The sequence below is a fragment of the Ursus maritimus genome, unplaced genomic scaffold (genome assembly GCF_017311325.1).
Source record: "Ursus maritimus isolate PB19 unplaced genomic scaffold, ASM1731132v1 scaffold_14, whole genome shotgun sequence".
In the NCBI taxonomy this organism is placed as follows: domain Eukaryota; kingdom Metazoa; phylum Chordata; class Mammalia; order Carnivora; family Ursidae; genus Ursus; species Ursus maritimus.
Genome location: NW_024423786.1, coordinates 50,369,483 through 50,396,425, shown reverse-complemented (window position 1 = coordinate 50,396,425; position 26,943 = coordinate 50,369,483). Strand labels below are relative to the sequence as shown.

General features: G+C 53.2%; 2 protein-coding genes and 1 long non-coding RNA gene across 3 annotated transcripts; 2 read left to right on the top strand and 1 right to left on the bottom strand.

Annotated features, from left to right (window-relative positions):
* The first annotated feature begins 4,223 nt into the window (after positions 1 to 4,223).
* On the top strand, positions 4,224 to 5,806 carry UBL5 (ubiquitin like 5). The gene is made up of 5 exons (XM_008708100.2): positions 4,224 to 4,343; positions 4,617 to 4,683; positions 4,883 to 4,966; positions 5,113 to 5,150; positions 5,617 to 5,806. Exons 2-5 carry the CDS (start codon positions 4,628 to 4,630, stop codon positions 5,658 to 5,660), a joined length of 222 nt encoding a protein of 73 aa, XP_008706322.1. The 5' UTR covers positions 4,224 to 4,343; positions 4,617 to 4,627; the 3' UTR covers positions 5,661 to 5,806.
* Positions 5,309 to 5,685, bottom strand: LOC121102549. Its single transcript, XR_005834632.1, has 2 exons — positions 5,548 to 5,685; positions 5,309 to 5,386 (listed from the first exon to the last, which is right to left on the bottom strand). It is a non-coding gene; the product is annotated as an uncharacterized LOC121102549 (long non-coding RNA).
* Positions 5,807 to 12,893: 7,087 nt separating the features above from the next.
* On the top strand, positions 12,894 to 24,639 carry PIN1 (peptidylprolyl cis/trans isomerase, NIMA-interacting 1). Its single transcript, XM_040629378.1, has 4 exons — positions 12,894 to 13,018; positions 15,052 to 15,264; positions 23,007 to 23,117; positions 24,021 to 24,639. The coding sequence occupies exons 1-4, from the start codon at positions 12,961 to 12,963 to the stop codon at positions 24,128 to 24,130; spliced, it is 492 nt and encodes a 163-aa protein (XP_040485312.1). The 5' UTR covers positions 12,894 to 12,960; the 3' UTR covers positions 24,131 to 24,639.
* The last annotated feature ends 2,304 nt before the right edge of the window (positions 24,640 to 26,943 follow it).

Below are 26,943 nucleotides of genomic sequence, written 5' to 3'. Positions count from 1 at the left end.
TAAAATCTTTAAAAACAAAACAAAACCAAAAAAAAAGATGAAGAAGCTGGAAAATATCTGTAGTGGCCTTGGTGGGAGGAAACAGACCCTTTCAACCTTGCAGTAGGGGCAGAATTGATTCAAACTCTTTGAAGGCAGTTTAGCAATATAAGATTGCAGCTTCTCTTGGACCCAACAATCCCAGGTGTAGGATCTCAAATTATTAAAAAATAAAATAAAATAAAATGAGGTAGGTCTTTCTATGCTGTTTCGAACAATCTTCAGGATACTGTTTGCTTTAAAAAGCAAAAGGTGTAGAGATCAGTGAATATAATTTGATCTCCTTGGAGATACATATATCTCCAAAAAATGCACAATTTATTATGTGCTTCACCCTTTATACATGAAGGCCTGTATAAAAACTAAAACATTCATAGGGCGCCTGGATGGCTCCGTTGGTGGAGCATGGGACTCTTGATCTCAGGGTTGTGAATTCAAGCCCCACACTGGGTGTAGAGATTCCTTAAAAAAATAAAAAGCCTTAAAAAAAAACAAAACCACCAAAAAACCCTAAGTCATTCGTTTCTGCCCTTTGACATAACTTAAAATACTGTATGTTACTTGAAAATACTAAGTCTCTATATCTATTGAAATGTGTTAATGTCTGAAAAGTTTTATAATTTTCTTGGGAGGCTCCATATCACACGTTTGAAGATGCAGGAACTATCTCCAGAAAGTGGAAACTTTAATGGTAGTTGAAGGCAAGGGCACTTTATGCTGCCATACATACTGCTTGAATTTTTACCATGTGCACTTATTACCTTAAAAAATGTAAGTTCCAAATGTTTATTAATCAGTCAAACCCCTTTGATATTTTTCCTCAAACAAAAACACAGAAAAAATGCTTCATGCTTTGTCAGCCATCCTGCAACTGTGGAAAGGCCAAAAGAATCCCACAGAGGTCAAGTCACTTGTCAGGGCCACAGGCCCAGATCCGATGCCACAGTGTAGCCCTCTACCAGACTACCCCGTGGTCTTGATTCCTTCTGGAAAGCCTATGCCATCACGCACCGGGAATGCCTTCTTTGCTCCCAGTGCCTTGGGCTTCGCCCTCACAGCACTGTACTGAAGACCTCTTCACTTGTCTTATTCTTCTATCAGACTGAATTCTAGGGTGGTGGGTCAGCCTTGGTCACTGCTGTATCTCCAAGGCCTGCTGACAGGCTGAGATGTTGGGAGAAGGAAACTCTTGAACAATTCCTTCCACCCCTAAGACTATTTCCCTCCTGGTGATTCCTAGGTGGGGCAATTGCTTTTCTTTTCTTTCCTTTTTTAAGATTTAATTTATTTATTTGAGAGAGAGCGAGCAGGAGGAGGGACAGAGGGAAAGAGAGAGAGAGAATCCCAAGGGGACTCGGCACTGAGCACAGAGAGCTCAAAACGGAGCTTGATCTTTACGAACCTGAGATCGTGACCTGAGCCGAAACCAAGAGGCAGATGCTTAACTGACTGAGCCAAATTTGGGGGGCACCTGAGTAGCTCAGTCGTTAAGTGTCTGCCTTCATCTCAGGTCATGATCCTGGGGTCCGGAATCCAGACCCACATCAGGCTCCCTGCTCAGCAGGAAGCCTGCTTCTCCCTATCCCACTCCCCCTGTTTGTGTTCCCTCTCTGCCTGTCTCTTTCTGTCAAATTAATTAATTAATTAATTTAAAAAATTAAATTGCCAAATCTGGGAGCACCTGGGTGGCTCAGTTGGTTGGTCATGGTCTCAGGGTCCGGAGATGGAGCCCCACATCCAGCTCCCTACTCAGCAGGGACTCTGCTTTTCCCTCTCCCTCTGCCCCCAACTCTCTGTTCCTGCTTACTCACGCTCACTCTTTCCCTCTTAAGTAAGTAAAAATAAAATCTTTAAAAGAAATAAAAATAAATACAATTGCCAAATTTGGTTTAAATTGCACCCCTGGGGCAACTGCTTTTAAGTTCAGCAAAACCCAGGTGCTCCTGCTCCTGGGGCTCAGTTACAGGGGGGTTCCTAAGAACCATTTCCTGTTCCACCAGCATACAGGGGTGGAGGGAAAGGAAACCTCACATATAAACTCCTTCCTCTGGGTCAGAAACTCAGGAAACAAGGTGGAAGAGAGGGCCTGCCCAGCTTGCTCCTTAGGTTGTGACCTAGAACTCTTCCTCTTGGGAAGCATCTATCTCCTCCCCACCCCAGCACCTCTGACAGCAAACTTTCTGCTGCTCAGACAGGGGGATGGGGCTGCCCTTGTTCCTCAAGGGGCATTCACTGAGTCCTTTCATGGGAAGCTCCAAATTCTAATTACCAGGGTGTGGGGAGGGGTCTCTAAAGTGAGGTGTCATATCTCCTGAGGCCTCTCCCTCTCTCACCTAAATCTAGGGTAGAGGGAGTCCATGCAGCAGTGGCAGCCTACTCCTGGGACTTCCCACTGCCCACTACCCACCTCAGGATGGTTTAGCCCACCTGGGGTTGGCAGCCCCCTAGTGGATCCCCACCACCTCTCATTGGACCCCAAACCCCCAACAATCCCAGACTTATTCTCATCCTCTTTCAGCCCCACCCCCTACTCCTTTCCAATCCCCACTCCCCAGCCTGTAACTCTAAATCATTGAGAAATTAGAACTTGTTTTAAAAAAGTAACATTTACTCCCCCCCCCCATTACAAGAGTAATATATGTTCATTGTAGATAATCTGGGAAAACACCAAAAAGTGCCAGAGGAACAGGAGATTCAGCAATTCCACCATCTAGTGGTAACCACCACCAACATCCTGTGTGACACCATAATTCTGTGAATGCAATGATGTGCTCCTTCCAAACTTCCTTGGGCACATCAGTCCCCTCAGCTCACCTTTGACCTTCCAACCTCCCGTCTTGCCCCATCTGTTCTTGTGCAAATTCTTAAGGAACCATCAGAAGCTGGTCCGAGACCAATCCTTACTATAATCGTAGGGTGGGAATCCCATTTCCATAGATGAGGAAAATAAGAATCAGAGAGGGTAACTGTCTTGCTTGAGATCATACAGTTTAATAAGGGGAGAGGGTGGGTTTTTCACTCATCTGTGCAAATTCAAAGACTGTGTCTCCAACCTAAGTAAGTTTTCCATTCAGATTCCCTGCCCTCTCAAGCACACTCAGAACTCTCAGGAATGACAGGTCAAAGTTCTGAGCAGGAAGGTCCCTGAGCCCAGTGTTTGTGGTAGGCCCTCTTGGGCCAGCTCCCTTAAGTCAGATCAGCCCCCAAAGGGTCACAGAGCATCTGCCCTTTCCACAGGATGGCCCCTCATGTCTTCCACCAAATCTCACATCCCAGTTTGAGAAGGTGGATTGGGCAAATCGGAAGGTGGCTCATTTTCAGAGTGAATCCCTTTAGGCTCACCAAACTGGGAAAATCCTGTCTGCTGAGAAAGAACAGCTGACTGGTTCCACTGGCAGCTGTTTGGTTGAACTTAGAGAGGGGTGCCCCCTGTCCCACCAGCTCTGGAGAACTAGACTAGTCAAGGGGCTGCTTTGGGACTGAAAGGCAAGGTTGAGATCTGGTACAAGGTGCTCCCTGCCGGGCAGCAGCGATCTTCCTTGAAGACGCAAACCTGGGTGATTTTGCACTGGTGCTGTTTCCAGTTTACTTGCCTGTGATGCTGGCTGGCGTGCAACTATTCTAATAAGTACGAGGATCCAGGACGAGATCAGCCGGCTCCCCTGCTTACTGACTGTCGTCTGCGCCCTGGTGTCCCGGGGGGTCAGGAGCGATAGGCAAAGCGGAAGGGTGAGCAAAACGCTTCCAAGGCCCGGCCCTGAATGAAGCTAGGGGGCCAGACGAGATGACTGCACGACTCGACCCAGGCTCCCTACAGCCCTGTGGCTAAGAGGCTCAACTAAGAGGCTTAGTCGAGCTCAGAAACAGGAAGTCACTACCCACCACGGGACGTCCCCAGGCTCCCCTGATGTTTCTACCAAACCCCACACAAGACGACATCTCCCCACATCTAAGGGGCCACAACCAACAGCTTCCAACGGAATGGGCGCCGGCCCCTCACCTCTGACTTTCCTTTCACGCCCCTTCCCCGGCCACGCACAGACCGGGATCCTAACTTGGCCCCACGCACCGATGGGCGGGAATCCCCTGCCCAAACTCGGGACCCCGAAGCCGCGCCTGGAATCCGCAAGCCCATCCCGGCCTGGGACCGGAAAGAAGTCAGAGGGGCGTGGAGCGGGGAGCCGGGAGCCGGGACAGGGACTTCCGGTTGTTCACTTCCGCTTCCGGCTCTTCGAGTCCACTCTGACCCCGGCTCCGCCTCGAGCGAGGAGGTTGTGGCGTCGGCTGGTTCCAGGCGTTTCGAGGTGAGGGGCCGGGTAGAGAGGTCTGGAGTCGGGGAAAAGTGATGGGACACGGCCATCAAAGGTGTGCGCGCCTGCGAGAGTTGAGGCGGGGCCTTCAGGCGACGTGAGGGGGGAGGCGCGGCTGCCTTGGGTCCGCGGTCTGGGAGTTGCGGCCCGGAACGATGCGGATCTGGGAGGTTGAGGGGTAAACATAAGACTCAAACGCGGGGTCTTGGATCCTGGGAGACCCCTGAAGTCCTGACTCTGCTGCCTTCCACCCCACGCCGTGTGTAGCTCCAGACAGGATGATCGAGGTTGTTTGCAATGACCGTCTAGGTAAGAAGGTCCGCGTTAAGTGCAAGTATCCACCAGCGGCCGAGAGGCAGTGGTTCCTGGGGTGCTTGGCATGAGCCAGGCAACTCAGTCTCTGTTGTAGGGTGACTTTCGTTAAACCCGGGAGAGGGGGCAGATGGGGTCCTGGCAGAGTGCATTCAGCCCCGGAATGTCCTCTTCCACGTTCTACCTCTCCCTTCCATTTTCCTTAACTCGTCTGCGCCCAGCACTGATGACACCATCGGGGACCTTAAGAAGCTGATCGCAGCCCAAACTGGCACCCGTTGGAACAAGATCGTCCTGAAGAAGTGGTGAGTGCAGTGTAGAGCTGGGGGCTGGACAGGACTATGTCAGGTTTGGGTTCAGGAGCCCTGCAGGCTTAGGCAGAGCTTCCTCAGCTTGCCTCCAGGATGAAAAGACTCCTTAGACTTCTTTCTAAAAGGTTTCTATCCCACAGGTACACGATTTTTAAGGACCATGTGACTCTGGGGGACTGTATCCTTTGTGTGACTTCTTGAGGAAGGGTTTACATACCAGACTTGGTTCTCTTTGTTCAGTGCTGGGAGTCTGTATGAGATTTTGCACGTAAGTGTTTAACTTAGTATGCAGCACATGGGAAGCATTTAGAAAATTGGAGCCATATAATTGTTTTGTTGGGGGAGGAGGGTGGTTGGTGAAATACTTTGACTTGGCTTAGAAGACACTTTAAGGTCAAAATATATATTACTGAACTTTACCTGAGTGTGGACAGGAGGTCAGGGTGGAGTGAGACCCAGGCAAGTTTGTTGTGCAAAGGGAGCATGAACTTTTTTTTTGGATTCTTTCCAAATCAAAATGACCCAGTTCCAAATGGCTTCCTTGGCCCTGGGTGGAGCCCTCAGGCCACCCTGACCTACCTGTGCAAGATGAGAGGGGGGGAGATGGAGGCCACAGTGAGAATTTCTTAACATCTTTACTTCAGATGAAATCCATGATGGGATGAACCTGGAGCTTTATTACCAATAGAGCAGAATTCCTTCCCCCTGTCGTGCCCTGCCTTGCCCACGCCTCCTCTCCTCTCTTTCTCTCGCCTCCCCTCCTCTCCCACCCTCACCCCCACACTGGTATGGATGCTTGTTTTTAAAAACTCATGTTAATAAAATCTTAGAAGTTGCTTCATTGTCATCTTTGAGTGAGGCCTTATCTAATTGGGGAGGGTTGACATCTGGTTGTCACTATACTCTCAGTACCTAGCTGTTCGGTAAGAGCTCAGGATCCACTGGATTGATGAGGAAAGAGTAAGCCAGCAGCCTGGGAGCCTGAATGGAAGCCTGCCCACAGCTCTGGGATTTGCCATGGGTCTGTGAAGGTCAAGAGATCATGGAATTATTGTCATCCTAGTAGACCAAGGGGTGCCTGGGTAAGGACAGTAGATATAGTAGTTAGGAATACAGGTTCTGGATTCAGACAGACTGTGGTTGGAGTCCCAGTTCTGCCGCTGATAGTGATTCTCAGCAGGGTAATTAACTTCTCTACGCCTTCGTTTCCTTATCCAAACTGGAACTGATAGTGTTTACTTCCTTGCCATGTTGTGAAATGTAGATGAGCCAAAGCATGGTTAAGCATCCACGGTTCCTGGACTTTTGAAGTCCTAGAGGACACAGCGAGACAGTGTGGCGTAGGCTGAACTTTGGTCGTTAGTGGTGGGTTTTGGGGAAGCCAGCCTCTTTGATCCTCGGTTTCCTACTCTAAAAAGGAGCACTGTGATGGCACCACATCTCAATGAGATAATGCAGTTAAAACAGCAGGATGTCCGGAACAAAGTGTTTTAAGCTTTCACCAGCCTTCACCCAGGTAGGAGTAGACAGGACACCCCATCTGTGTTCCCGTGGCCACAGATCCCAGGGTTGATGTTGGCCTTTCCCCAGAGCTGCATTCTGGAGCCTTTCTCAGGAGCTTCACCCAGAAACTTGCCCCATCCCTTTTCCCTTCTATTGTATTGACCTGGCTGATTTCCTGCAGTACATTAACATGTTCAAGTCTAGCCTACTGCTCCTTCCTTTGCCCCTAAGCTCCACCCAGTCTTCTGCCTTCATTTCACTACCAAGCTTCTTGGGAAGTGGACTTGCCAGTTGCCTAGGGTGCTGCTGGCCTGTAGTTCATGGAGGATGATCTCTCCTTGGTCTCCATTAGACACCTCCCTACCTGTCCTCTTGGCTTCCCTTCTGTCCTTAGGACTCAGCTCCCTCCTAATGTCAGAAATGTCTGTTTCCTGGGGCGCCTGGGTGGCGCAGTCGTTAAGCGTCTGCCTTTGGCTCAGGGCATGATCCCGGCATTCTGGGATTGAGCCCCACATCAGGCTTCTCCGCTAGGAGCCTGCTTCTTCCTCTCCCACTCGCCCTGCTTGTGTTCCCTCTCTCGCGACCTGTCTCTCTCTGTCAAATAAATAAATAAAATCTTAAAAAAAACAAAAAGAAATGTCTGTTTCCTGATACCTTGCTCTTCCTCCTCTTAGAGCTGTCTCCTCCCATATTTGTCTATTTAAAAATAAACCCAACAAGATTTTTTTTTAATACCACAACCTTGACAAGGTGGTTACTTGTTAATTTCAAATCAGCATAGAAAAGTACAGGCTGAAAGTAAAACTCTTGTCCCATTCTCTCTTGTGAAGTCAGGTCTTTTCTAATACATTTATAGAAACTTCATTTTTATTTTTAAAAAATGACCATGCTACTATCTGCTTGTAAAAACAATCCAAATGTTTTGTTAAAAAATAAGTTTCTTATTGACAGCACCCCTTCCACCAGTGGCAATTTTTAACATATTTGAGTAAATCCAGAAATTTCCTAAAATACAACCTATAATTTTTATACAATTGGGATAATTATGCATTCTGTAATATATACTATTCGGTGCTTTTTTGTTTTAAGTAGGGTCTATGCCCAGTGTGGGACTCGAACTCATGACCTCAAGATCAAACCACGTTCTCCACCAACCAGGCCAGCCAGGCACCCCAGTAGCTTGCTTTTTTATGCTTTATTTTTCACCTTTCCATATAAATTATCTCATTCCTTTTCATTTATTGATACTTGCTTGTTTTGCTTTTTTTTACGTAAAAAGGAAGCATGGAGGGATTTTTGTGATGATGGAACTCCCCTGTGTAGAACTGTGGTGGTAGATGAAGGACTTTGCATATGTCAACCAGGACGTAGGAAGAAAGATGGAAGGCGGGCTGTCAAATGAATCTGCCTGTATTACAAGTGAATCACATGACCACACCAAAAAGGGGTTGGGAAGAAAGGAGCTAACCTAAGTAACTTTGGAAAAACTATTTTAGATACTGTAAGGCTCAAGACAAAAAAGAATTATACACAAACCCTGTGCTCTAGTTAAATGTATTCCTCACAGCATTATGATTGAGCAATTCTGGAACTACTTTTGTACATATATAATCATACACACACACACACACAGTTGAATGAATGGGTAGATGTTGTAGATAGCAAGAGCCAGATTTCTCACTGCTAGAGGAAGAAGTTACAAATAAAACAATGTGGGATGAAATGAGGTAGCTAGAATAAACCCTGTGAGACTGGATTAGAACTGGAGGCATCACTATGGACTCATGTTTTTAGTTTACTATGTAAAAATGCAGATATGTATGCTTATATTTCCTTCTTTATCCACTTGGACCAGAAGCAGTGACACCTCAGTAGCAATGGGCATACCCTGCACCTAGATCTTGGTTTCTAAATACCATTCCCCAGTGAAAGGAACCAAGCCTTATAGAAATGATTAGTTCCAGGGGCGCCTGGGTGGCGCAGTCGTTAAGCGTCTGCCTTCGGCTCAGGGCGTGATCCCGGCGTTATGGGATCGAGCCCCACAGCAGGCTCCTCTGCTGGGAGCCAGCTTCTTCCTCTCCCACTCCCCTGCTGTGTTCCCTCTCTCGCTGGCAGTCTCTCTGTGTCAAATAAATAAATAAAATATTTTTAAAAAAATGATTAGTTCCAGAACTAGGACAGAGGATATACAAGCTGAGCCTGGAATATCTTGTGGTGCCACGAAGTAGGAAGTGCTCAAAGAGAAAGGATGAGAGCATGTAGAAAGGGCACAGAAGGGGTGCCTGGGTGGCTCAGTCGTTAAGCATCTGCCTTCGGCTCAGGTCATGATCCCAGGGTCCTGGGATTGAGCCCCGCATCAGGCTTCCTGCTTCTCCCTCTCCCACTTCCCCTGCTGGTGTTCCCTCTCTCACTGTGTCTCTCTCTGTCCAATTAATTAATTAATTAATTTTTTTAAAAAAGGGCACAGAAGCCAACCTGTGAAAGGGCTCCCAGTGGCCAAATTTGGAACAACCCAAACCACCAAATAATAATAGTATTGGACTATGATCAAAAAGTAAAATAAATATCTTTGAGCCCATGCTCGTATCAATAAATAATTGGATATATAAATAAATGGGGGAGAAGGGACAATTCTTTATTACAAAAGGATTGCAGTTAAATGTAGAAGGAAAGAGGGAAATAAGAAATCATTGCATCACCATAGTACTAATTGCTGTAGACAAAGAAAATTGGTGGGCAAAGTTTAAGCAGAAGTAAGATATTTGCAGTCTCAAAGTATCTCCCAAAAAGAGGAAAATATTAAGTTTATAAAGAGGAAGAGGAAAATCGTAAGTTTGTTACAAAGAGAAAAATAGTAAGTTTAGATACTGACTTAACCAAGTGATCAGAGTTAATAACATCACAAGTGTGGGAGACAGACTCTAAGCTGGTCTCTAATGATCCTCTTGTCCTGGAATTCATATCCTTGTGTAATCCCTTCCTCTTCAGCATAGACCAGACCTAGCTTCTAACAAATAGAACATGACAAAAGTGATGGGATATCACTTCTGAGATTAAGTTGCAAAGAGACTGTGCCTTCTGTCTTGCTGTCTTGCTTTCTCACTTGCTCATTGATGAAAGCCAGCTGCCTCATGGAGAGGCCGCTAGCCAAAGCTAGTGAGGAATCCTGTTCCTCAGTCCCTGATCCCCTTAGCGACTAAATCCTGCAAGCAACCACATGAAGGAGCTTGGCAGTAGATCCTGCTCCAGTTAAGCCTTCAGGTGAGATCATAGCCATTCCCGCTGACACCAGCTAAACAAACTGTTTCTGGATTCCTGACCTGTAGAAACTGAAATAGTAAATGTTAACCCACTAAATTTGTGGGGTAATTTGCTATGCAGTAAAAGATGCCTTAATACAAGTAAAACATTGCCACATCATTGATCACCTGGAATGATGCACTGAGAAGGGCACATTGTCTCTGTGATATCCTTCCCAATAACATGTAACCTCAATCAAATCATGAGAATATCAGACAAACCCTATCATGACAAACACATCAGAATGAGGGACATTCTGCTTTCTGTAAGTATCAAAGGTCATGAAAGACAAGAAAAGACCTAAAAGATGTCATGTACTGGAGGAAACTAAGAATGACAATGTGTGTCCTGGAACATGAAAAGAATGTTAGTGGGAAAATGGGAAATTCTTTTTGAAAGTCTAAAGTCTAATTAATAATATTGTACTAATGTTGACTTCCAATAGTATTTAGAAGTGTTTGATAATTATTCTATGGCAGGGTTTCTCAGCTTTAGCGCTGCTGACATTGGGGCTGGATAATTTTTTTTTTTTTAAGATTGATTGATTGATTGATTGATTGATTGATTTGACAGAGAGAGACAGCCAGCGAGAGAGGGAACACAAGCAGGGGGAGTGGGCAAGGAAGAAGCAGGCTCCTAGTGGAGGAGCCTGATGTGGGGCTCGATCCCGGAACGCCGGGATCACGCCCTGAGCCAAAGGCAGACGCTTAACGACTGTGCCATCCAGGCGCCCCGGGGCTGGATAATTCTTTGTTGTGATTGCTGCGCATTGTAGGATGTTCAACAACATCCCTGGCCTCTACCCACTAAACGCCAGTAGCATCTCCCTCCCCACCATTTGTGACACCCAAAAGTGTCTTAAGGCATTGCCAAATGTCTCCAGGGGAACAAAAATGACCCCTGGTGATCTCTGTGCTATTACTTTTTTTTTTTTTTTGAGGTTTTATTATTTATTTGACAGAGACAGTGAGAGGGAACACAAGCAAGGGGAGTGTAGGAGGGAAAAGCAGGCTTCCTGCCAAGCGGGGAGCCTGATGCGGGGCTCGATCCCAGGACGCTGGGATCATGACCCGAGCCGAAGGCAGACGCTTAACAGCTGAGCCACCCAGGTACCCCTCTGTTCTATTATTTAAGACTTTATTTTTAAGCATTCTCTACACAGGATGTGGGGTACGAACTCAAAACCCCAAGATTAAGAGTCACATGCTCCACCAACTGAGCCAGCCAGGAGCCCCACCTCCATTCTGTTATTATGTAAGATGTTAATATAAGGGATGGCTAGGTAAAGGGTATGTGAAAAATCTACACTATTTTTGCAACTCTGTGCTAAGTTGAAAATCATCTTTAAAAAAAAAATTGTGGGGCACCTGGCTGGCTCAGTCAGTTAAACGTCCCTTCAGCTCAGGTCATGATCCCAGAGTCCTGGGATGGAGTCCCACATCTGGCTCCCTGCTCTGCAGGGAGTCTGCTTCTCACTCTCCCTCTCCCTCTGCCCCTTCCCCCTGCTCGTGCGCACTCTCTCTTTCTCTCTCTCAAATAAATAAAATCTTTAAAAAAGATTATGGTTATGATTATTATTATTATTGTATGTGCCAAAAAAAATCAAAATGTTATATTGAAACTTATGTTCCTCAACTTCTCCTTCACCTGAATTACCAGTGGTAGTTATTAATGTATTTGAATGAATCCAGAAATTTTGTTATATAGTTTTTACACAGTTGAGATAACCACACATATTTTACTACTCATACTGTTCAGCGGTTTCCTTTTTATGCTTTTTTAATGCTTTGGTATCTTTCTATAAGTGATCTAATTCTTTTCCATTGATTTTTGTTGATTTTTTGTTTTGTTTTGCTTTGCTTCCATATATACTATAGTTGCTATGTTGTACTGACACTAGCTTTTCTTTTCATCCATCAAACACATATTCTTGCTATGGGCCAGACACTTTTGAGAGCATTCTACAGATTAACTAATTTAATCTTTGGATCAAAGGTATGTATGAGATATATACCATTTCTTACCCTCATTTGCAGAGGGAGAAGCTGAAGCACAGAGATTAAGTAATTTGTTCAAGTTCATAGCAAGTGGAGGGCCAGGCTTTGAACCCAGCGATCTGGCTCCAGAATGCTCTTAGCCTGCTACATCCTGTCTCAGATTTCTTGTAGGCATATTGCCCTGTGTTTCATATGACTGTGCCTCATTCTTTTTAATGGTCACATAAGGGTCTAGTTATAGATGAACTATCATTGAACTCTATCCTGTTGGTGTCTTTGCCTCTCATATCTATCTCCAGCCTGTCCCCAGGCACCTCGTCAGTGTCCCACAGGTGCCGCACACTCAATTTTAAATCGATTCAAACTGAGCTCATCATCCTCCTACCGGCGCGTCCTCCTGTGTCCCCAGCTAAGTGGCACGCCAACACCCACCAGTCACCCAGGACAGAGGCAGGAGCCAGACTGAGAGGGAATAAGTTAAGTAAAGTAGGTTCCAAAGAAGTAGAAGATGTTTGGGTCAGTGGCATAGGGAAGGGTTTGTCTTGCAAAAGAAAATAAAAGGGGGGGAATAGCTTTGGACATCTGGAGGAAACAGGTGGGAAGAGGGAAGATGGAAGAGCCAAATTTAGGCTTCTGGGTTCTTCGCTGCTCATCACCAAGGCAACTACGTTGCTACGGCAACGGCTAAGGCAGCACCGCCTCTTTCACTTACCTCGTGGGCTGCCATCACCTCCAAACCACCCAGACACTTCCGCATGGGGGGAGGTGCGGGCCTCTGGGAACGGTTTAGGAAGGCGGGAATTATTGCCACAGTAGCCAATCGAATGGGGCCTGCGACGAAGGACGCAAAGGAGGGGTCCGGACTTCTTTGGAGCTCGCCAAAGGGTGTCGAGAAGGACGGGCTCCAGTACCTTCCGCACCAGTTAGGGGCCGAGTGAGGAAGGGGGCGGGATCCGGGTGAGGCCGTACGGGGGCGGGACCCGGCGAAAATGCTGAGAGGATCCGCCCAGTTTCGCTGTTACCCAATAGAAAGCCTGAAAGTCTCTCAGGACTGTTAGGGTGCCCAATGAGCATCGTCGCCAGGCCCCGGGGCCAGGCGTACCGAGCCAATCAGCGGCGGCGGTGGGCGGGCGCGGGCCGCATAGGCGGTGCGGTGGAGGCGGAGCGGGCGCTGCGGCAGGAGGGAAGATGGCGGACGAAGAGAAGCTGCCGCCCGGCTGGGAGAAGCGCATGAGCCGCAGCTCAGGTGCCGCGGGGGTCGGGGCTGGGGCGGGGCCGCGCGGGCCCGCGGAAGCGGGGCTCGAGCTCGCCCCTCGGACGCGGCGCCGCCGCCCGATTCCCGTGGGGTCTTGGCTCCTCCGCGTCTTCCCAGGGTAACGGCCCGGGCCTGCCCCGTGGGGGCTGCGAACCTCAGGAGCGGGGATGCCGGAGGAAACTGAGGCAAGGGGCGGGACCGGAGAGACCCAGCGCGCTGTCCGGGGGGTGAAGGGCCGGTGATCCCGCTGCACTCCCTCGGGTGATGGCCTTGGCCCTGCCGATCCGGCTGATACATGTTGGCCTGATGCACCTGACGTCCCCGGGGAACGTCTCTGCACTCCGCTGGGCCCAGGGGGCACCCCCGGGAAGGACACCCCAACCCCATGCTCAGGGCGTGGCCCCAGGGTGTTGCCCGGCCTCGGGTGCACAACCTACTCCTGCTAACCCGCCCGCCATCCCCACCCCATCTAATGCTGAGTCGGCCGTATCCGCCCGGTGGTGTTCTGCCTGAGGATGGACCCTGTGCTGGGAGTCCGATTTAAGGCTTATCCACAGTTATAATATCAGTAATAGGGCACGTTCTTCTCACCGCTCAGCATTGTGCCAAGTGTGTTTTGTGTTCTCTCTCTGAATGACCACAACTCTGGGAGGTAGGTAGTTATTACCCCCATTTTGCAGGTGAGGAAAGTGAGGTCAGAAAAGTTAAGGAACTCACCCAAGGTCATTCATTCCAGGAGGTGGGGTCTGGATTAGAAGTCTGACTGCAGAGCCCCCTGCCCTTGTCACTAAAGACTAGTGAGTGAGGAGGGCCCAGCACCTCACCACACTGCCTCCATAACCCATAAAAATCAGAGTCACAATGATTTCTGTTAATTGAATGCCAGGCCTCTGATGAGCATTTCCCGTATATCATCACTGTTCTCCACATTAACCCTGTGAAGTTATGTCCTTAATTCTCTCACTTCACCCCCACTTTTCAGATGAGAAAGCCAAGGTTCAGGGAGACAGAGGCCATTGCTAAGGTTTTAGAGTCAGTCACTGGCTCAGCTCTCACCCAACCTGCTCCAGCCCTGCAGCATGAATCTGATGCTCTGCCCAGTTCTGGGCCCCTTCTCTTGCCATTTCTGCTTGATTTCACCCTGGTGGTTTTCCTCAGGGGTGACATCAGCTCTTCGTGGTGCTGGGTGCAAGTCGTCCATGCAACCCAGGCAAAATCTTAGCCCCTGGAATCATGCCTGGGCTCTCCTGGGTCCTACTTCAGTCTTCTCGCTTGCTGCCTTCACTCCTTCTCCTCAGGCCCTGGGTGACGTCTGGCCCCCCAGGAGTGCTGGTCCCTAGTTGTGCAGCAATGTGCACTGGGTGCGGGTTAAGAACAGAGCTTTTGTGTTTGACAACCTGGGTATAATTCCTGCCTCCATCCATTTGTGCCTGGAGCAGAGTGTACACTCAGGAAACATTACCAAAGACCTGGAAGGTGAGCCCTCATTTCTGTCGTCTCCATAAAATGGAGATGATCGCTGTCACACTCCTAGTGTGCCCTAGGCACTACCCTAAGTGTGGTTAAGAGCTATGAGCTCACTCATTGCTTAGAACAACCCTAGAGGAAGGGACTATCGTTAATCTGCATTTTACAGGTGACAAAATCGAGGCCCAGAGAGGGTAGCTCACACAGTGAGTGACAGAGGTGACAGAGCCAGATTTAAACAGGCAGCCTGGCCACTGAGTACATGCTCCGAGCCACTCCCTCCCCCCCCCCCACCCCGGCTTCCTCTCTCCTGTCACTCTGGGTTATTTTCCTCTTTGAAGTCACCCATAACTAAAGTTATTTCATTGTCTTATTTGCTTGTCTGGTGCCTGTCTGTTCCAACACCTAGAATGTTAGCTCCCTAAGGGCCTGTAGCGGGGGGTGGACACAGTGGATTTGTTGAGCGAAGGCATCCCATTGGCCAGTGCCTAATTTTGGCCTCAGGGTGGTATCCTTTGAGCAGGTCCCAGCTGAATCCCTGCCTACCCCTCCTCCAGGCCGGGTATACTACTTCAATCACATCACTAACGCCAGCCAGTGGGAGCGGCCGAGTGGCAACAGCAGCAGTGGCAGCAAAAATGGACAGGGGGAGCCCACCAGGGTCCGCTGCTCACACCTGCTCGTCAAGCACAGCCAGTCACGGCGGCCCTCGTCCTGGCGGCAGGAGAAGATCACCAGGACCAAGGAGGAGGCCCTGGAGCTGATTAATGGTGAGCAGGGCTGGAAACAGCTTAGGGGGGAATGTATGTGTGTGGAGGGGTGTCCTCTCCTTGGGAGCCAGAGCCAGCCTTGTAGAAATCACACCAAACCCTTCACCCCAGCCAACTCAGCTGTCAGTGTTGGCTGACACAGAAGTGCCTGAACATGACACGAGCCTGGACCACACAGCTGCCTCTTCTTTTTCTTTCCGTCTGGCATTCGAGGGTGAGCCAGGTTAGGAGGGGAGGACCCAGCCTTGGGGGCTGGCAGACCTGGGTTCCGATGGTAGCTATGCCCCGTAAGCTCCAGGACCTTGGGGGACTTGGATAACCTCCTTGAGACTCAGTTTTCACCTCTGTGAAATGGGTGTTGTCCCACACCTGCCCCTGAAGCCCATTAGGCCAGTTCAGTGAGGTGAGAGTGTTTGGTGACCGGTGGGCCCTCAGTCAGTGGGAGCCGTTGGTGGTGGTAATGACATCAGACAGCGTTCTGGGGCACATAGGTGGGTGGGTCAGGAGGGAGGTTGGAAAGGTCACAACAGAGAACTTGCTAGCAGAGTCAGTGACTTACTTCTGCCCTGAGAAAGGAGGCTCTTCCTGTCCGTTCTGTGTTTCCTCCACACTCTAGAGCAGTGGTGAGTACACGAACTTTTTCTTTCAAGGCCAGATGGTAAATATTTTAGGTTTTGCAGGCTGCACAGCTCTGCTTTGTAACTGACGGCAGCCTGAGATAATACATACACAAGTGGGTTGCGTGTGTCAATATCACTTGATGAAAACAGCAGCATTTCGCCCATTACGGCCGTCAGTTGCAGAACCCTGGTGTAGAGCTGCCTAGCCTGGCAGCCACTACCCACACATGGCTGTTTCCATTTACATTAATTAAAACTAAGTCATATTAAAGATTGGTTCCTCACACTGGCCGCACTTCAAGTGCTCAGTAGCCACATGTGGCCAGCGGCTGCCCTCTTAGCTCAGACCTAAAACACTTCCATCCTTACAGGAAGCTCTGTTAGACAGTGATGGTCTGGATCTCACGTGTGGTGTCCTCACTCAGGCTCTGCCACCACAGACCCCAGACCCGTCCTGGGCTGCTCTTACCCCCATATGACCCAGTGCCTCCCCCAGACCCAGCTGGCCCGAGTGCCCATCTGGCTCTGCCCTGCCCTTTCTAAACATCCCTGAACCCGTCTTTTCACTTGTAAAATTAGTATTTCTATAATAGAACTTACGCCTCGTGGGATAGTTGTGAAGACTGTGAGCCGATACGGTACAGCACGAATAACAGTTCTGGGGTCTAGTAAATGTTCTCTAATTGCTAGCGGGCGTGATGAGTGTTGTTATGAGCACAGGCCTGGCAAAGTGCACTCGGTCAGTGTTGGCTGTTTTACTGTCACCTCACCTGGTCCAGTATTTGGCCTCCGGGGCATTACTTACACACACACACACACACACACACACACACACACACACACGGTGCGATGTCGGGCTTCTGCGAGCCTCACACCTCAGTGTTACAGAGAGAAGCAGAATTCATGCACAGAATCTGGAAGGCAGATTAAAGAGCTCGCCTCCTGAGCTTCGTGAGGACGGGGACTGGCTCTCTTCCCACCATAGTCCCACCACTCAGCACACAGCCTGGCCTACAGTCAGTGCTCACGGCCTTGTTTCAGGAACCAGCGGGAAGCGAGAAGGATTCCTAGCAGAGGAAGTGGCAGAGGTAAAGGCCTGGGGCAAGACCGTAGCCAGGACGCTGGGGAACGCCGTGCAGGGAACCGAGGGGGATGAGACCCTCCAAGGGCACGTCCCAGCAAGGTTGAGGGGGGCCCTGAGTGAGGTGAAGGGTTTGGGTCCTTTCTGGAGACAGCTGGAAACATGGCCACGTATGATGGGGGGACGGCCCTGCTTTGCTTTACTTTCAGGAAAGAGCTGTGTGGCTGGAGTGTGAAGGGCCAGGGAAGCGGGAGGGCTCAGAGCCCAGGCTGTTTGGGTCGAGCAGTGAGCAGTGAGAGGGGTCTGGCTGCCCCAGGGGAAGAGGAGGAAGTAGGTGGGGAAAGCCCAGAGAATCACGAGGTGACTTGGGTCTTCCCAGCTCAAGTGGTCCCTGTTCTGAGGCTTCTGGACCCACCAGAGTGGGCAAGAGAACAGGCATTTGGAGATTGAGTGTCAGGAGGTGCCACGACTGGTGGAGGGGACTTGGGAAGAGGGGCAGTCTGGGGAGGGACTCATTAAGTCTGAGGGGCCCACGGGAGAGCCATTGGGGGGCCAACTGGGAGAGGGTCTAGATTCAGCAGAGAAGCCAGACCAGAGACAGAGACCTTTGGGACAACCTTGGCAAGAGATGGCAGGAGGCTGAGGCAGGAGGGCGTGGGGAGATCTGAGCATGGCTGGGAAGGTAGGCTGTCAGGCCATGGGGACTGCCTGGGAGGGGTGAGGGTGCTTCCTGGTGTCCAGGATGGACAAGCATGCGCCTGATGGGCCGATGCTGTGGTGGGAGCCTGGGGGTGCTGAGGTCAGCTTAGGTCTTGGAGAATGGGGATCGAGGAGGTGCTCCCAGGAAGCAGCCGGGCCCTGGGGCCTAACCCTAAGTCGGTGCAGACTCAGGCGTGTTAGCAGGGGCTGGACGCACAAACCTGCACAGATGGCCTGGGGGAAGCCAGGGGAGGACCTGTCGTTACAGGCAGTGCGACCTGATGGGTCAGGGAGGGGAGAAGGAGCAGATTCTGGAGAGGTCTGGAGGCAGAATCAGGACTGGGTAACGGGTTAGCTGGGCGGGGTGGGGTGAGGTCAGAACCAGTGTGGCTCACCCTGGAGTCACACACAGATGGAGTCTGGTGCCAGCCGTGTGGCCTTGGCTGCATCAGCTGGAACGCGGGCAGGACGGCCATGAGATCCAGGGGCCAGCCAGGGGCGGGCTGCTCCATAGAGCAGTGGGCTCAGTGCCAGGCGCTTGCTGTCTACAAGGGACCCCGGTCATGCAGACGTGTGTGGTTGGGGTCCAAAGTCTGGACAGAGCATCTGCTGCTTCCCTGAAAGAGCTCTGGGCAGCCTGGTGGGACTCAGATGGGATTCGGGAGCCTGGTGGGTCCCACATGTAGACCCTGCAGTGACCTTGGCCTGTTTACTCAGTGTCTTGAGATGGGGCTGGGACGGCCCCCCTCGGGGGTCATCAGGAGAGCACAGTGAGACAGCCTGGGCCGTGGTGTGCTTCGTAACCAGACACTCGTGTGCCCTGTCAGCAAGCTTGGGGCGTCCAGGCCTGGTTTTCTCTTCTGTGAAAGAGGATGTTCCCTCTGTCCTGGGCTTGTTCCAGGTGATCAGATCAGGATCGGGGCTCGGATCTCATCGGTACCCGCTGAGGTCTAGTGCTCCCCACTGCCCCGAGGGGACGGGCTGCCTGCAGCAAGAACCAGTGTGTCCGCGTTTTGGGGGAGGCTCCTTTTCCTCTGCAGCTGCTGGGCTGTGGCCAGGCCCTGTCAGGGATCTGAGGACCAGCTGCCTGTCATTGCCCGTGTCCTTGTCTAAGGAGGCCAGGCTCTGGAGAAGCCCTCTCCGCCTGCTCCCCATCCCTCCAGCCCCACATGCCCAGGGCCTGAGGGTCCCAGGGAGGCCCTGGTGTGAGCAGCAGTCCCCTCAAACATACTCGTACCCAGGGTCTGAGGGTCAGTGAGCACCTTTGGCCTAGTGTCCCCAACCAAGCTCGGTGAGTCCCTTCCAGCCTGCTGGCTTCAGGCTGGCTCTCTGGTCTCTCTGGGCCCCTCCCGCTGGATCTTGGGTCTTCTGGGATGGCAGATCTAATCCTGTCACCTTTTTCTCTGTCCAGGCCCCTTCCCTAGTTTGTCTCTAAACCTTTTTAGGGGCGCCTGGGTGGCTCAGTCGGCTAAGCATCCAACTCTTGATTTTGGCCCAGGTCACGATCTCAGGGGCGTGAGATCGAGACCCACGTTGGGCTCTGTGCTGGGCATGGAGCCTGCTTAGGATTCTCTCTCCCTCTCTCTCTGCCCCTCCCTTCCTCTAAAAAAAAACCAAAGAGTCAGAGACCACCCCATTTGTTCACTCACTTTCCCCTCAATGCGGTGTATTAACTCAGGGTGCTCTAACGGAATACCACAGGCTGGGTATTTATTTCCCACAGTTCTGGGGCTGGAAGTCTGAGATGAAGGTTCTGACCAATTCAGTTTCTGGTGAAGACTGTCTTCCTGGCTTGTAGACTGCTCTCTTCTCGCACTGTGCTCCCGCAGCCTTTCCTGGGCGTGTGCACATGGGGGATGAGACATGGAGCTCTCTAGCGTCTCTTCTTGTAAGGACACTAATCCTATGGGATTGGGGGCCTCCCTTATGACCTCATTTAACCCTGACCACTTGCATGAAGACCCATCTCTAAATATAGTCACATTGGGGATTGAGGCTTCAACTAATGAATTTGAGGGGATACAATTCAGTCCCCAACATACGGACAGACAGCTAGTAACCATCAGAAGCTTGCTCTGTACCAGGCACTGGGCCAGCAGGAACTACCCCTCCTGTTAGCCCTCCAAGGTGGGAGCTGCTATCATTAGCCCATTTTACAGGCCAGGCAAGTAAGGCTCCAAGAGGCGGTCAGCCACCAGGGTCACCAAGCTCAGGAGGGATAGAGCTGAGGTCTGAATGCGACAGCAGGGGGTCCAGAATTTGGCCTCCTCGGCCTCAGAGATGCACTGAGCAGGCCAGCCTGTGATCTACCCACAGCAACAGGTGCCCTTCTGTCAAGCAGCTAGTTTCAGGGGCTCCTGAACTCCCCGAAGCAGGTGGGAGTTCCCTGCTTCAGACTCGGAGCTCCTTGAGAGGCCGCCCCTGGGTCGAGCCCCGTTGGATGGGTGCCGTCTTGGTGAGGGGTGTTGAGGCAGGCAGGCCAGGCCAGGGCATTGCCGGGAGGGCGGCAGGGGGCGTCTGGTAGGTGCTTCCTTTTCTCCCCCTCTTGAACCTTTTGATCTGAGGTGCACAGAGAAAAGACATGAGGTTCCACCTTTCCGACCTAAAGAGCGGAGGGTGGATCCCTGTCCCTCCTTCCCCGTGGCCTGTTTCTGTCTCATTTATTCATGAATTCCTTCAGCATTAGCGAGCACCTGTTCTGTGCACAGAGCTGGGTTCGGGGAAACAGCAGTGAGCAAGGCCAGCCGGTCCTGCCCTCCCAGTCCGAGGCGGGTGGCAGACACACAGACAGGACACTGGCAAATGCAGGGAGGCACTCACACAGTGGGGTCTTAGGAAGGGCTCCTGGGGGAGGCCAAAGGACAACAAGCGAGCTTCCTGTGGGAAGAGACCATTAAGCAGAGGCCTCAAGGTGGTGGGGGCAGAGCAGGACTGGGAGAGACCTCCTAGGGAAGGAATAATACTGAGCCGGGGGGATGCACAGGGGTCTGAGGGTCCCCTTGCATCTTGGCTTGTGGCCCGATTGCTGCAAATCAGCTTCTAGAAAGGAGAGATCAGAAAGGAGTGGTTTTACTTTTTTAATCACTTGAGGCTCCTATCCAAGCAGAGTATTTTCTGAGAGTTGGCTGGTCAGAGGAAGATTTGGGTGCTGTGAACAATGGCGGGCAAAAGCTTGGCTTTTATTTGATTTTTAGGCTGATCTCTGTCTGTGTGCCTTGGCCAGGCCATCTAGTCTCGGGGATCTCTGCAGACTCGTGGCCCCAGCTCCTGGAGGCTGCGGCCAGGTGGTGCTTGTACGGGGCTCGGGGCAGGGCCTAGCGCCGCAGGTGCTGGGCATGCGCGGACAGGTACCGCGGGGAGCCCTGTGTGTTCAGGATCCCGCGGCCCCTGGATCGAGGTCCAGACAGAAGGGAGACGAGGAAGAATCTCGAGGCTGCCCAGGTGAGGCGGAGAGATGACCAGAAGTCCAGGGAGCGGAAAAGGAGTGGGGCCTTCATGATGTCTGCTTCAGGGTGGATCACGGGTGGATGCAGCTGGCATAGGGGGGCCACCCGGCAGCCCCAGGGGCATGTGCAGCCACACCAGGGCGTTACAGGGGGACGCCATCGCTGCCCGCGGAGGGCGGGGCTTGTGTGGCGTCGGCGAGCCTTTCTCACCAGGCAGCGTATCACACTGACGACCAGACCAGACGGACACATACAGGCGAGGGAGCCCGGGGATGGGCAGATCACACAGAAACGGGGAACCTTATCACTGAGATGCACAGCCCTCATGGACGGGGAACTGTGACAGCAAGTGACATCTGTCAAGGTCTGCGTGCCAGGCACTGTGCTGTGTGTCTCTGTGGCCTGCGGGCAGGTGACTAATGGTTCAGAGGCAAAGGGATGGGGAGGACATGATGAGTGATGGGGACGTGGGGAAGGCAGAGGTGACGGGGCCAGCCGCAGAAGCAGCCAAGCAGATCAGCTACCAGGACACTGGAAGCCGCTGCGCTGCGCAGTAAGATGGGCCGATAGGTGTGTTGTCACACTTGTGCTGTTTCGATTGTGGTCATGGTGAGGTTTGCACTAGCTCAGCATCCGGCAGATGGCCTGGCTGGGTGTCTGGGCCTCAGAGCACCAGGGAGATTAGCCAGCAGTGTCCTGTGGTGCTCAGACAGGAGCAGTGGACGGAAGTGTCACGGGATGTTGAGAAGCCCACCGGCAGGTATGACAGGTGACCCTCACGTCCAGTGTGGGCTGGGTGGGTGTGCAAAATGTCCCCAGAAGAGTAGATGCCTGGAAAGCCACGTGGGACCAGCTGGAGGTGAGGGGCCATTCTGGTGGTTGGGGGCTCAGTGTCCTGGGAGCCCACCCGGTGGCTGCGCCGGTTCGGCGGGAATGCTCATTCATGTGCTCGGGCAGCTGGTTGGAGCAGGTGGGGGCATTTAGGGGAGGAAAGGATGGGTTCTGGCCCCAAGGGTTCCTGCCTGGACTCAAGAGTGAGTGGGGGCTCTTCCCCGCCAGGCACACACAGCCCTCCTGCGTGCTCTGCTCCCCACATGCTGCCCCTGGCCTCCCTCTCCCCCCCCCCGGGAGAATCAGTACCCAACCGGGAACAATTTGTGCCACACAGAGGGTGAATCCAGTGTGATGCCAACACACCCTTTTAGGGCAGCTGAGAGAACTGTGTCGGCTGCCTCTGGGGCCATAGCCCCTGGGAATGACACGTGTCCCACGTAGGCTGCCTTGTGATCTCTTCACGACACCCCAGGAAGCAGCCTGGGCCTTCCTCCCAAGTTGATACATTGGACAACTGAGGCCCAGGGCCTGAGGATTCAGCCGACTCCTATGGCAGAGCTGGCCTGGTGCCCCAGCCTCCTGCCTTTCTCTTGGAAGCATCTAGAAAATTTTCCCATCACCGCCCTGGGGGATCTTGGCAGGGACTCTGGGTCCCGGTGTCTCTTCAGTGTCTGCCCTGCCTTCTGCTCTCCTCCCCAACAGGGCCCAGAGGTAGATTTTTTTTCCCCCAAAGTATGTGTTGGGGGGTGGGAAGAGGTCACGCTGTGTTCACGTTATGTTGGGGGGGAGCAGTAGGAGTGACAAAGGGAGCGGGGCTGGAGGAATGGGGTGTGAGACCAGCACTGAGGCCACCGTGGGGTCAGGGTGTGCACGCATGTTGGGGGGCCGGCATTTGCGGACGTGTGTGAGGCACATGTTCCCACGTGCGGGTGTGCAAAGTAGGGCAGGGGTTGCATGCCTCCCGAGGGAAGAGCCACCCTCCACCTGGAGCCCTCCACCCCGTCCTGCCCTGCTTTTGATTCAAGGTCTCACCGCATGTCCCCATGTGGCGTCTGTCCGCAGGCTACATCCAGAAGATCAAGTCAGGAGAGGAAGACTTTGAATCTCTGGCCTCACAGTTCAGCGACTGCAGCTCGGCCAAGGCCAGGGGAGACCTGGGTGCCTTCAGCAGAGGTGCGCGAGGAGCGGGCACCGCCTAGCCCTAGAGGAACCTCGGTCCCAGCAGTGGGGGTCCCCCAGCCAGGAGGAGGTTGGGAGGGACAGCCCCGGCTGCACAGGCCTTCAGGGTCCACCAGGTGGCAGCATAGTCCCGCAAGCTTCAGAGGGACTCGCCCTGCTTGCGGGGTGGCAGGGCTGCGGAGCCTTCTGCCTGGTGTCCTTCCCTCCTGCGGTGGGAAGTCGGTCTGGGGGTCTCTCTGGGCAGTTGTCCCCATCATGGATCCAGCAAAGTGGGTACTTGCTGCCGTTTGCCTCTCCTCTGGTTGAGGGGTATAAGGCTGAGTCCTCTGAGAGCCCCAGGGCCCATCCCCAAGAATGCCCCTCCCAACACCACCCGCAGGAGTGGGAAAGCAGCGGTGAGGGGAGGAGTTTAGGCCTGTCTGGCTCAGGCAGTGGGAAGGGAGGAGCAGAGCGGATCAGACCACCTCCTCCTCCTTTCCCCCCCTTCCCCCTCCATCCTGGGGTCAGCAGAGCACCAGGGAGGGGCCGGGATGGATGGGCTGAGGAGTGTGGGGAGAGCCAGCAAGGGGCTGTCAGCTGCCCACCCGCACCAGGAAGCAGGCGGGACAGATGATGCGGCAGGGGCTGGCAGCGGGGGCCCTGGGAGACGAGTTCATCACTGAAATGTGCCTCCCAAGTGCGCGGCGGCGGCAGCTGCTCTGCCTGCCATCCCTCCTGCTGTCCTCGGGCTTCCTGGGGCCTTCTTAATGGCCCCGCTGCCCTGCTGACAGGGCCATAAACCGCGTGATGGATGAGCACGGGGCCCAGCGCAGGTGGGAGCCCCATCTGCCCGCCCCACCTGGGCCTGGCCTGTGGCCGGGCGTTGATCCCCACACGCCACCCCTCACATTTCCCCAGGTCAGATGCAGAAGCCATTTGAAGATGCCTCCTTTGCACTGCGGACGGGGGAGATGAGCGGGCCCGTGTTCACAGATTCCGGCATCCACATCATCCTGCGCACAGAGTGAGGGTGGGGGTGGTTCAGTCCCGGCCTGCAGGGTCGGGTGGGGCGGGACGGGTGGCTGGGCCCACAGACTCTGCTCCCTGCTGTCAGCTGGCCAGTGGGTGCCCCTCCCTGCTGACGTCACAGTATTTATTGTTCCCAAAATGGCGGAGGGGAGCACTTCACCAGTGGGGCTCCCTCTGCCCCCAGCTGGGGCTGTCCCTGCCAGACTCCTCTCCCCTTTAGGAATTGACTTCAGAAGGGCAGGTGGGTGGGAGGCTCGCAGACTGAAAGGGTGGGGGTGACCTGTCCCCAAGAGAAGGCCTAGTCAGCTGAGCTGCCCCCTGTGTCCCTCCCCGCCACCCAAGTCCAGGGTGGGGGCAGGACGGCCTTGTTTCTGGTTATGCTATGTTCCTCTATTCAACTGCAAAAAGCAAATGCTCCACATGGGGCCCATGCTGCCCACCACCTTGGGGCCCTCACTGAGGGGCAGTGCAGCCCCCTTCGCACCCTTGATTAAACTTGGAACCACTACTGTGCTGTCCTGTGTCTCGTTCCCTCCCTGCTGAGGTGAGGGGGGAGCTGTCCGGAGCAGTCATCTTCCGCCATCCCTAGGGTCCAAGTATCCAGGCTGCATTTCCTCCCCAAGAAGCCTCCCTTCATCCTGGGCCTGGGGTGGGGGTAGGGGGTCCGAGAAGGGAAGTGGGGCACCAGTGAGTGTCCGTGGTGTTTCGACTTGGGTGTTTAAGAATGTTCTAGAATGCAGAGGCAGTGCCCTGACCTCACATCTCTGGATTCAGCAGGTCAGGGTGGAGCTGGGGATCTGCCGGGGGTCCTTGGAAAGCCAGACTGAAGCCCCCCTGCCCTGGGTCCCCTCTGTGCGTGCATGTGCACGGGCACACGCACACACGCACACACACACACACACACCCATCCGTATCCTCTAGATACAAGCCACTCCCAACTAGAACAGGTTACATCCAGCATCCTGAGGCCTGCTTTCCTGTTACCACAAATGCTTCTGGCAGGTTGTTCCTGGGTCCTGCCTCCTTCTCAGATGCTGTTACCTTAGCAACAAGGGACCAGCCAGGAAGGGAGGGGGGCTACTGCCAGGTGCCTCTGAAAGGGGGGATCCTGCCCAGCCCTCTGGGGGAGGGAGGCCCTATACTGGACCATGGGGAAAGGGCTGTCTTGGAGCAGAGGGGGGATGCCTATGGCCAAGCATGTGGAGGCCCCTCCCAGGTGGCCTGTGGGTGTGGCCCACCTGCTTTCTGTCACCTCCTCACAGCTACCCCTGGGCTGGGGCCTGGGCTGGGGGCCAGTTCAATCAAGGGGTTTATGGGCTTAGCCCACTCGGCCCCCCCTCATTTAATGGGAACCTGCCCAGATGGGGGCATGGCAGTCTAGCAGGGCTTGGGGACCTGAGCAAAAGAAGCCCTGCCCAGCCCCACCCCAAGGGAGGCCCCTAGGGCTGTGTCTCATAAACAGTCACCTGGGCCAGCTCCCATCTGGCTGGTTTCTAGAGCAATCGCTCTCTGCTTGCTGCCTGCCAGAGTGTGTGTCATTAGGAAGGTTTAATGGGCTTCCTCTCCACTGTGGCGGGCTGGGAGGGGAGCGGCGGGCTGGCTGCACCTCCAGGCAGAATCCCCCATCCCCTGTGGGGGCCAGCGGGCAGGCAGCAGCACCCCCGTTTGACCGACAATTCTGTAGGGTCGAGGGAGCGATGACACGCCTCCTGACCCCTGGAGCCTCTGGGAAGGAGCAGAAATGAAGGGGGTGGATGGGGGGGGGGGGCTGAGACGCTCCTGGGGGTGTTGTATATTTTCCCGTGTGGGGTTGACAGGAAAATGGTCTTTGTGGCATTCTCTGTCACTTCGGGCATCCATGCGTGTGCGCATGTGCGCACGTGCCCCCAAGCATGCGTGTGGCCATGTGACTCTAGTTATCCCCAGGTGTGTGTCCTGGGTGACACTAGGAAGTCCCCCTAACTGGGTGTGACCACCTTCCTCCGTGGACCTCCTCCTTCCTTTGTCTAGCTGTGCAGTGGCCTAAACGCAAACACAAAAGAATGTCGCTGTTAAATAAACGTGCCCCCGAGTCCACTCAGCGTCAGCGTGATGCATGGTTAAGTAGCTGTGGCTTCCCTCACCTGCTCCACATCCCCAGCCATGGCCTCCTGCCTGGAGGTCGGGTCGTAAATCCCAGGCCTTCTGGGTGGTGACAGCGGTGCAGTCTTCCCTCCTCTCCCCTCGTCTGGCATTTCCCAGCCCAAAATGCCTTGGGGCAGGGGTGGGGGGTGGGGTTCCAACCTTCTGCCACGTGCACCCGTTCAGGCTTCTGTGGCCACGCGGCAGGCCTGGGATGGGTCACCTCAACTTGGGGTAACGCAGGCACTGCCCCGTGGGCTACAAAGCTTCCCACTGTACCCAGGCCACACGTCTATGAGGCAGCAGAAGGCAGCATAAAGCACAAGGATCCTGGCCGGGGACAGGGGATGGGGGGGGGGCAGAGGCTGTTTCTCCTGCCCATCCTTGGTCGGAACAAAAGCAACAAACGCAAAAGCGTCAGGAGCACTGGGCCTGCCTGTGTGTGTGGGAGAGGGAGAGGCCGGTTATGATGCCAGGCGCTTTGGGCATCTGCTGGAGGGCCCGCGTGCAGGGGTGACACGCACACCCACACCCACACCCAGGCCTGCGTTCCGTGCGCGTCTCCAGGGCCAGGCCTGTTTTGGACAAAGACGGAACTCGACAGCCCTCGGTTCCCGACCTTACTTTGGGAGTCGGAGAGACTAGTGAACCACTCTCCACCCGCACCGTCCTCATCTGGGGGATTTGCCTG

What these genes read in the sequence shown, in the direction of transcription:
- UBL5 (XM_008708100.2), top strand. Translation starts at nt 4,628, where the DNA reads ATGATCGAGGTTGTTTGCAATGACCGTCTAGGTAAGAAGGTCCGCGTT. An exon ending in AAGGTCCGCGTTAAGTGCAA is followed by an intron (nt 4,684 to 4,882) that starts GTATCCACCAGC and finishes GTCTGCGCCCAG; the next exon opens with CACTGATGACACCATCGGGG. An exon ending in AAGATCGTCCTGAAGAAGTG is followed by an intron (nt 4,967 to 5,112) that starts GTGAGTGCAGTG and finishes TCTATCCCACAG; the next exon opens with GTACACGATTTTTAAGGACC.
- PIN1 (XM_040629378.1), top strand. Translation starts at nt 12,961, where the DNA reads ATGGCGGACGAAGAGAAGCTGCCGCCCGGCTGGGAGAAGCGCATGAGC. An exon ending in GCGCATGAGCCGCAGCTCAG is followed by an intron (nt 13,019 to 15,051) that starts GTGCCGCGGGGG and finishes CCCCTCCTCCAG; the next exon opens with GCCGGGTATACTACTTCAAT. An exon ending in CCTGGGTGCCTTCAGCAGAG is followed by an intron (nt 23,118 to 24,020) that starts GTGCGCGAGGAG and finishes ACATTTCCCCAG; the next exon opens with GTCAGATGCAGAAGCCATTT.